At 47.3% G+C, this 10,182-nt stretch overlaps 1 protein-coding gene across 1 annotated transcript in view; it reads left to right on the top strand.

The window, feature by feature from the left end:
- The first annotated feature begins 1,091 nt into the window (after window positions 1-1,091).
- The window catches only part of ZC3HC1 (zinc finger C3HC-type containing 1), a 37,686-nt gene continuing 28,595 nt past the window's right edge, over window positions 1,092-10,182 (top strand). Inside the window, exons 1-2 of the mRNA XM_040343256.1 lie at window positions 1,092-1,270; window positions 8,329-8,443. Coding sequence (XP_040199190.1) covers window positions 1,149-1,270; window positions 8,329-8,443 — 237 coding nt within the window. The 5' untranslated portion in view covers window positions 1,092-1,148. The remainder of the gene's footprint in view (window positions 1,271-8,328; window positions 8,444-10,182) is intronic.

Raw genomic sequence — 10,182 nt, 5'->3', positions numbered from 1 at the left:
GCTATGGCTGGGCTCACACTTATGTGAATTGGAATGCGGATTTCCAGACCTGAAAAAGAGGAAAGGAAGAGAGAGCGCCCCACAGTGGCATTACTGCACAGGCACGCGATCGGGAGGTGCATGCTGGGTAGCCAGCTGCACTGATTCCCAGAAGAGGGCTTCAGATGTCATGGAACCCGCCTGCTTCTGGGATCTGGTATAGTATTCCACTATCTTAAAGCGGTAGTTCACCCACAATCCCATGATTTTACCATCGAGACAGGCATTGTAGCGCGAGCTACAGTATGCCTGTCCCGATTTTTTTAACCCCGTACTCACCTTGTAGTCGTCCATCGTAGATTCCGGCTCCCGCGGGGAATGGGCGTGCCTATGGAGAGGGAGGATGATTGACGGCCGGCCCTGGCACGTCACTCTCCCCGAAGACAGCCGGAGTAGGTCTCGGCTCTTCACGGCGCCTGCGCACAGGCTATGCCCACGCGTCGTGAAGACCAAGCCTATTTCGGCTATTTCCGGAGAAGCGTGACGCGCCAGAGCCGGCCGTCAATCATCCTCCGTCTCCAGAGGCACGCCCATTCCCCGGTATCTTCGATGGACGACTACAAGGTGAGTACGGGGGTAAAAAATTCGGGACAGGCATACTGTAGCTCGCGCTACAATGCCTGATTTTAAGGTAAGATAACATTTTTTTTTTTTTTTCCCGTCGATAGGGTGAACCCCCGCTTTAATAAACTACAAGGACCACACATATGATATTATCTAAATGTTGCTGTATATGTGTAGACAAGTACAGAGGAGTGTTTTAAAAAAAACTATTTGGTGGACTGGAACTGATACTTTATGATGCTTTTCTTTTCGGTTATAAGAAGAAAAAAAATCTTTCAATTTTGTATTACATTTTATTATTGTGCACATGACTGGGGTGAGGTCGGTCAGTGGGGTGCTGATGACAGACTGTCAGGTGATGTCTGGCTCTGTACACTCTGTACTGTATGGCAGTGTTTCTCTGTCCTCTTCTTTTTCACACCACTAGATGGAGCAGCTACAGCACAACACCACCCAGGACCCGCAGAGGCTTACTGACCCGGAAGTCACGTGAGAGGTCCAATGACCTCATTTCCGGCTAGGAACGACACTTCCGGGTTATCAAGATGGCGGCGTCCTGTGAAGAGAGCACGGGGACTCAGCTTAGATCCCCTGTGGGGACACCGGGAAAAGTCCGAGATCTGATCAACGAGGGCATAGTGAGCGAGGAGCGCTGCGGTGATAGCACGTGAGCGGTCATTTCCTCTGTTCTGTCACATTAGGAATGATTTACAGAGCACAGTATGAGGGCAGTGCATATTGACACTCTCTATCACATTTGTATTACCCTATGAGGTCATGTAAAAGGGATTTTCCCCTTTCTAGCCATGGAAGACTGAATGTATATTGCTGCAGTGGTTGGTGTGTGTGCTTCATGTAACCAATTCTGACATTCCTCCCCTACATGGATGAATCCCCAACCATTTTATTTATCCACTTGCTGTCCTCCATATAGAAAAATGACGTCGGCAAAGTGGTTGTGTTATCCTGATCGGACGTCTTATGACGTTGTGGTGATTGTTGTTGTGGTGTGTCAGTCTGTCACATCGCAAATACTATCTAGGTAAAGAGTCTCTGACAGAATCTCTTTACCACGTGATCAGCCGTGTCCAATCAAATGTGCACAGCGAGAGCCGTTGACCGGCTTTTCCTCACTTGCGTCTGACAGATGTGAGTAAAGGATAGCAGATCGACTGCTTTCCTGACGGGGGGGTGTCTGCGCTGATTGTTTAACAGTGCAGTCCCCCCTCGGATGCCTGCCCAGGACCACCAGGTATGCCACCCTAGATCACCAGGGAAATGTCAATCAGTGCCAAAGAAAAATGCCTGCCAGTCAGGGCTGTGGAGTCGGTAGATAAATGTTCCGACTCCGACTCCTCAGTTTTATGTACTTCCGACTCCGACTCCTCGACTCCGACTCCTCTGTATTAATATGCGAATGTATTTTATACATTCCTTGAGGGAAAGAAACGCAACCTACCACAGGACTACTGGCTGGGAAGCCAACAGTCTACTGTATTGCACAGTTTAAGCAAAAGACAAACACAAAGGAAGGGGCATTTATTCTAAAACATGATTTTCCTAGGAGAATCCCATAGTCATGTTTAAAGTTTAAGCTAACAATCGGAGTTTACAAGTTTTTATAGCCTTAGCTAAATGACAGCAGTTTTTCCAATGGTTTACAGCTTCAGTCTTGAACTATTGGCCCTCCATTCCCTTCACTTATACAAGTGTCTCACTCTCTAGTCCTGCAAAAAACATATTTATTTAATCCCTTATCAGTGAGAGGCTAGGTTACACATGGATGCTGCGTTCCCTGTAAAAGCAGAACACAACACTATGGAAAGTATAAGTATTGCAGCTCCTAATTGTGCGTTGCGTGCCATATAGTGAAGCACATGAAAAGCGCGCTTCTTCACGGTCACTTAACGTGTTCGTTTTGCGGTTACGTGAGGCACTGCATGCATTGGTCTTTATTCTTACAGTAGAGAAGTCATTAATTATAACTTTTTGTGAATTGGGACATTTAAACTTGCTTTTTTTTTTTTTTATTCCAATCTAAATTTAGTATAGGAGTCGGTGCATTGTTTGCCGACTCCAGGTACCCAAAATTTCCCCCGACTCCTCGACTCCGACTCCACAGCCCTGCTGCCAGTGCCACCAGTGATGCTTATCAGTGAAATCTTTCAGTGCCACCCAGGCCCGGACTGGGACAAAAAATAGGCCCGGGCATTTTTAGACTGAGCAGCCCGGTCACTGGGGGGGGGGGGGGGGGGGGGGGGGTTGTCGACTTTCATGGGGGTGGCTGGTGTCGATCCTCCACATTATAATGGGCAGGGACACTGTGATATAAAGGGGACTGCACTGCAAAGGGGCCCTGCTATGATTACAGTGCCCCTTTACAGTGCAGTCCCATTTTTATCACAGTGTCCCAGTCCTATTTTGGCCATACAATGCTATTACTCTGTCTCCTATTGTCCCCACACTGCCCCGTGACACTGACCTGCTCTCTCTCTGGTGGTGCTGGACAGCATGGCGCTCTCTCTGGTGGTGCGGGTACAGCGTGGTTCTCTCTCTGGTGGCGCGGGTACAGCGTGGCTCTCTCTGGTGGCGCGGGTACAGCGTGGCTCTCTCTGGTGGCGCAGGTACAGCGTGGCTCTCTCTGTTGGCGCAGGTACAGCGTGGCTCTCTCTGTTGGCGCAGGTACAGCGTGGCTCTCTCTGTTGGCGCGGGTACAGTGTGGCTCTCTCTGGTGGCGCCGGCACAGGGTGGCTTTCTCTGGTGGCGCTGGCACAGGGTGGCTTTCTCTGGTGGCGCAGGCACAGCGTGGCTCTCTCTGGTGGCGCAGGCACAGCGTGGCTCTCTCTGGTGGCTCTCTCTGGTGGCGCAGGCACAGCGTGGCTCTCTGGTGGCGCAGGCACAGCGTGGCTCTCTGGTGGCGCGGGCACAGTGTGGCGCTCTCTGGTGGCGTGGGCACAGCGTGGCGCTCTCTGGTGTTGTGCGGGTACAGCGTGGCGCTCTCTGGTGTTGTGCGGGTACAGCGTGGCGCTCTCTGGTGTTGTGGGTAAAGCGTGTCGCTATCTGGTGGTGCGGGTACAGCGTGTCGCTATCTGATGGTGCGGGTACAGCGTGTCGCTATCTGGTGGTGCGGGTACAGCGTGGCGCTCTCTGGTGGTGCAGGTACAGCTTGGCGCTCTCTGGTGGTGAGGGTAAAGTGTGGCACTCTCTGGTGATGCTGGGGCTATTTGTTCCCCCAGCACAGTCCTCTTTCTTTTTCCATGTCTCCTGTAGTAGCTGCTCAGCCTATTTCCTGGTTTTCTCTTTCCCCCCAACAGAGTGCATGCTGGGGACTGTAGTCTGCTCCCCACTGATAACAACTGGGCCACCTATCTCTGGGACTACATTTCCCATGATGCCCTCTCGTTTCTGTGATTGGTCTCCGCTGTGGCCAATGGGGAGGGGAGAAGAACGGGCTGGAAATACTTCTCTTTTCATGCTGCCGACATGAGAAGGAGAAGGAGAAGGGGAGCCAGCGGGGGAAACATTCCGGACTGCAGCTCTCCCCACCTGTGCGGACGCTCATGGCTGGACGAGGAGGAGTGGAGAGCGGAACTGTCAGCGCGGCTCTGAGGCTGAGCTGTGTGTGAGAGAGACACACAGCTCAGCCCATGCAGCCGCTAGTTCCGCCAGAGATGACAGGTATGGCCGCATAGCGGTAGGCGAGCGGCAGCCGCGGCCTGTGTTAACCCTGTCCAGGCCGCGGTCGTCGCTTAACTCCCGCTGTGCGGCCTGATCAGCAACATGTCATGGAGCGGGTGGCCGCAGCCCACCGGGCATTTGCCCGGTCTGCCCTATGGCCAGTCCGGGCCTGGTGCCACCCATAAGTACCCATCAATGCCATCTCATTGGTGCTGCCTTATCAGTGCCCATCAGTGAAGGAGAAAACTTATTTACAACATTTTATAACAAAGAAAAACTTTTCAGTCTTTTTTTATTCGTTTAGCAAAAAAATAAAAACCCCAGAGGTGATCAAATACCACCAAAAGAAAGCTTTATTTGTGGGAACAAAATGATAAAAAATTTAGTTTGGGTACAGTGTAGCAATCGTCATTTAAAAAGTGACAGCACTGAAAGCTGAAAATTGGCCTGGGCAGGAAGGTGCGAAAGTTCCCAGTATTGAAGTGGTTAAATAAACACAGTGGGGGTCATTTACGAAAAGCAAATCTACTTTGTACTACAAGTGCACTTGAAATTGCACTGAAAGACCCGAGGGGGACATGCAAGGAAAATAAAAAACAGCATTTTAGCTTGCACATGATTGGATAATAAAATCAGCAGAGCTTCCCCTCATTTCAAAACTACCCCTCAGATTTACAGCGACTGCACTTGTAGTTTGCACTGGTAGTGCAAAGTGGATTTGCCTTTCGTAAATAACCCCCAGTATCTCGCAAACGTTTTTGAAAATATTTTATTATATCTTTTTATGTGACAACACTGAAGAAATGACACTTTGCTACAATGTAAAGTAGTTAGTAATGTAAAGTAGTGAGTGTACAGCTTGTGTAACAATGTTGTCCCCTCAAGATAACTCAACACACAGCCATTAATGTCTAAATAGCTGGCAACAAAAGTATGTACACCCCTAAGTGAAAATGTCCAAATTGGGCCCAAAGTGTCAATATTTTGTGTGGCCATCATTATTTTCCAGCACTGCTTTAACCCTCTTGGGCATGGAGTTCACCAGAGCTTCACAGGTTGCCACTGGAGTCCTTTTCCACTCATTACGGAGCTGGTGGATGTTGGAGACCTTGTGCTCCTCCACCTTTCGTTTTGAGGATGCCCCACAGATGCTCAATAGGGTTTAGGTCTGGAGACATGCTTGGCCAGTCCATCACCTTCACCCTCAGCTTCTTTAGCAAGACAGTGGTCATGTTGGAGGTGTGTTTGGGGTCCTTCTCATGTTGGAATACTGCCATGTGGCCCAGTCTCCGAAGGGAGGGGATCATGCTCTGCTTCAGTATGTGACAGTACATGTTGGCATTCATGGTTCCCTCAATGATCTGTAGCTCCCCAGTGTTGGCAGCACTCATGCAGCCCCAAACCATGACACTCCCACCACCATGCTTGATTGTAGACAAGACACACTCGTCTTTGTACTCCTCACCTGGTTGCCGCCACACACGCTTGACACCATCTGAACCAAATACGTTTATCTTGGTCTCATTAGACCACAGGACATGGTTCCAGTAATTCGTGTCCTTAGTCTGCTTGTCTTCACCAAAATGTTTGCAGGCTTTCTTGTGCATCATCTTTAGAAGAGGCTTCCTTCTGTGAGGACAGCCATACGGACCAATTTGATGCAGTGTATTGTCTGAGCACTGACAGGCTGACCCCCCCCCCCCCCTTTCAACCTTTGAAGCAATGCTGCCAGCACTCATGCGTCTATTTCCCAAACACAACCTCCGGATTTGACGCTGAGCACGTGCACTCAACTTCTTTGGTGTACCATGGCAAGGCCTGTTCTGAGTGGAACCTGTCCTGTTAAACCGCTGTATGGTCTTGGCCACCATGTTTCAGGGTCTTGGCAATCTTCTTATAGCCTAGGCCATATTTATGTAGAGCAACAATTCTTTTTTTCAGATCCTCGGAGTTCTTTGCAATGTTAAACTTCCAGTGACCAGTATGAGAGAGTGAGGGCGATAAAACCAAATTTAAGACACCTGCTTTTCATTCACACCTGAGACCTTGTAACACTAACGAGTCACATGACACTGGGGAGGGAAATGGGTAACTGGGCCTAATTTGAAAATTTTCACTAAGGCCCCTTTCAGACTGAGGCAGGAGCTGCGGTTGCGGTATAACGCCGCTAAATATAGCGGCGCTATACCGCCGGGATTACCACGGGATTCGGCCGCTAGCGGTGCGGTATTAACCCCCGCTAGCGGCCGATAAAGAGTTAATATCGCCCGCAATGCGCCTCTATAGAGGCGCATTGCGGGCGGTATTGCCGCGACTTCCCATTGTTTTCAATGGGAAGGAGCGGTGAAGGAGCGGTATACATGCCGCTCCTCTCACCGCTCCAAAGATGCTGCTGGCAGGAGATTTTTTTGTCTCCCGCCAGCGCATCGCCTCAGTGTGAAAGCCCTCGGGCTTTCACATTGAGTCTGCAGTGCAGGAGTTTTTCAGGCGGGATAGCAGCGCTATTTTTAGCGCTTTACCGCCTGAAAAACTCCTCAATGTGAAAGGGGCCTAAGGGGTGTACTCACTTTTGTTGCCAGTGGTTTAGACATTAACCACTTAAGGGCCCTCACTGTATATATACGTAATTTTATTTAAAGATGGATATCTGTGTAACGGCAGCAGCCGCTGCCACAACCGAGATATCCATCTTTTCAGTGAGCGGTCTTCTAAACAATAACGGTGGTCTTCGCGGCGGATTCGCCGCAAGATCACCGTTATCGGCGGCAGGAGGTGGGCCCCCCACCGCTCTCCCACACCCTCCACCGCTTACCGGAGCCGTCGGCAGCGGTGGAGGCGATCGGCTCGGCTGGGATACGAGTGAGGGCAAGATGGCCCCCACCCGTCTCCATAGCAAGGCGGAAGCGACGTCAAAACGTCACTTACGCCCATGCTTTTTAAAGGGACATGTTCTTGTTGTCATTTTTTCAAATGACACATTTTTTTATTTATTTTTTGCATTTTAGTCTAAATATGGGATCCGAGGTCTTTTTGACCCCAGATCTCATATTTAAGAGGACCTGTCAAGCTTTTTTCTATTACAAGGGATGTTTACATTCCTTGTAATAGGAATAAAAGTGACCCATTTTTTATTTTTAGTGTAAAAATAAATAAGAAATCAAAACAATTTTTTTTAAAGCGTCCCGACGAGCTTGCGCGCAGAAGCGAACGCATACGCGAGTAGCGAACGCATATGAAAACTGTGTTCAAACCACACTAGTGAGGTATCACCTCGATCGTTAGAGCGAGAACATTAATTCTAGCCCTAGAACTCCTCTGTAACTCAAAAGATGCAACCTATAGAATTTTTTAAACGTCGCCTATGGAGATTTTTAAGGGTAAAAGTTTGACTCCATTCCACGAGCGGGCGCAATTTTAAAGCGTGACATGTTGGGTATCATTTTACTCGGCGTAACATTATCTTTCACAGTATAAAAAAATTGGCTAACTTTACTGGTGTCTTATTTTTTGAAATTCAAAAAAGTGTTTTTTTTTTCCAAAAAAAGTGCACTTGTAAGACCGCTAAATACGGTGTGAGAAAAAGTATTGCAATGACCGCCATTTTATTCTCTAGCGTGTTAGAAAAAAAATATATAATGTTTGGGGGTTTTAAGTAATTTTCTAGCAAAAAAAATGTTTTTATCTTGTAAACACCAAATCTGAAGAACAGGCAAGGTCCTTAAGAGGTTAATGGCTGCGTGTTGAGTTATTTTGAGGGGACAGCAAGTTTACACTGTTATACAAGCTGTACACTCACTACTTTACATTGTAGCAAAGTGTCATTTCTTCAGTGTTGTCACATGAAAAGATATAATAAAATATTTACAAAAATGTGAGGTACTGTGTATTTAATTTTTTTTAAAAACAGTATTTATTCTAAACAAAAGAACCGTGATTCAAATTTTTGCCAGAATCGTTCAGCTTTAATGTATGTTACTATAGGTAGATTTTGATTGTTGCTTAATATAGTCTCCACTGCTTTAATCCCCCCCCCCCCTCTTTTTTAAGGAAGGACAGCAGTTTCTTGTCGGATGGAAACCACAGCTTTGATGCTTCACCTGATGTTGACACTTTGGAAGCCACAAGTAAAGAAGCCTTTTTCACCAGGGTAGAATCCTTCTCTATATCCTTTTGAGACATGACATTACAAGTAGCACTGGAATAAACACTAATAACGTAATTGAGATATTGAACACGGTCATCTATTCTTCTCACTATGTTTCCTCCAGTCGAACGGGAGCATCAAAGTGGTTTGTTGTTTTCCTTCAGGCTCTTGTGCTAGTTGCAGGGGCCTAATGATCAAATGAATATGTGAAATGCAATCTGCGCAATCTGAATTTACCAAATGTTACTGTTTACAAAAACAATAATAAACACAAAATGCCAACTAACAAGTAGCCTGCAAAAAATCTGTAGGGTTCAATATAGAGTTGGCCTACCCTTTTCGACTTTTCTGGGAAGGCTGTCCACAAGGTTTAGGAGGGTGTCTATAGGAATGTTTGACAATTCTTCCAGAAGTGCATTTGTGTGTTCATCCACTGATGTTGGACAAGAAGGCCTATCTCGCAGTCTCCGCCCAATTCATCTTAAAGGTTCTATCGGGATGAGGTCAGGACTCTGTGCAAGCCACTAAAGTCCCTCCACCCCAAACTTGCTCATCCATGTCTTTATGGACCTTTTTGTGCACTGGTCCAAATCATTTGGTGGAAGGGGGTTTACGGTGTGGGGTTGTAGTTCAGGTGTTGGGCTTGGCCCCTTAGTTCCAGTGAAGGGAACTCTTAAGGCGTCAGCATACCAAGACCTTGGACAATTTCATGCTCCCAACCTTGTGGGAACAGTTTGGGGGTGACACCAGTACACTAAGCAAGGTCCATAAAAACATGAATGAGCCAATTTGGGGTGGAGGAACGTGACTGGCCTACGCAGAGTCCTGACCTCCACACGATAAAACACCTTTGGGGTAAATTAGAGCGGAGATTGAGAGCCAGGCCTTCTCATCCAACATCAGTGCCTGACCTCACAAATGTGCTTCTGGAAGAATGGCCAAACCTTCCCATAGACACACTCCTAAACCTTGTGTACAGCCTTCACAGAAGAGTTGAAGATGTTATAGGTGCAAAGGGTGGGCCAACTCAATATTAATCCCTACACACTAAGACTGGGATGCCATTAAAGTTCATGTGCGTAAAGGCAGGTGTTCCAATACGTTTGACAATATAGTGTGTGTCCACACCCTGTGTCTCCTGCAGCATGCCTTCCATCTCCAACTGCACTTGCAGAATTTAAACAAAAATGTAGAGTTCCCTGCAAGTCCTAGGTCAGGTCACTCTCCTAAGGATCCGGGTGCTTAACGCTAGAGATGGCTTGTCCTGTGTGCCATAAATTGCATACGTTTAATAAGGAAAAAATAGCATTTTTTCCAGTCTCCAATTACACCTCTATTGGGTGACCAGTCTTTCACAATCTTCTATATAGCTTTACAAATCTGGAATACTATGTACACCCCCACAGTGATGGAAGGGGCTGCAGATTTTCCAGCCTGGATACCCCATTGAGTAGTAACTCAATTACTACCTTAAGCAGAATCTTTGCACTAGTTACAGTTTCACACTCTATTATGCTGGCAGGTACAAGGACAAGAAGCCCGTTGTAAACTTTAAGTCAATCTAGTAGTGGTCTATGCAGGGCCTGGGACTCTCTTCCTGCTCACATATGACAACACTGAACCAATCAAGCACCACTATTGTCAAAATAAAGGAAGTGTTGTTTCTCAAATGCTCCTCCATACATGGACGGGCTGGCTGTTTTTTTTTTTTTTATATATATAGAGTTCATAAAAAAGGAAAATAAGTTATAGATGTG

This window comes from Rana temporaria, chromosome 3 (assembly GCF_905171775.1).
Source record: "Rana temporaria chromosome 3, aRanTem1.1, whole genome shotgun sequence".
NCBI lineage: Eukaryota > Metazoa > Chordata > Amphibia > Anura > Ranidae > Rana > Rana temporaria.
The sequence above is the reverse complement of the archived record's forward strand: the minus strand, read 5'-3'. Positions and strand labels throughout refer to the sequence as shown.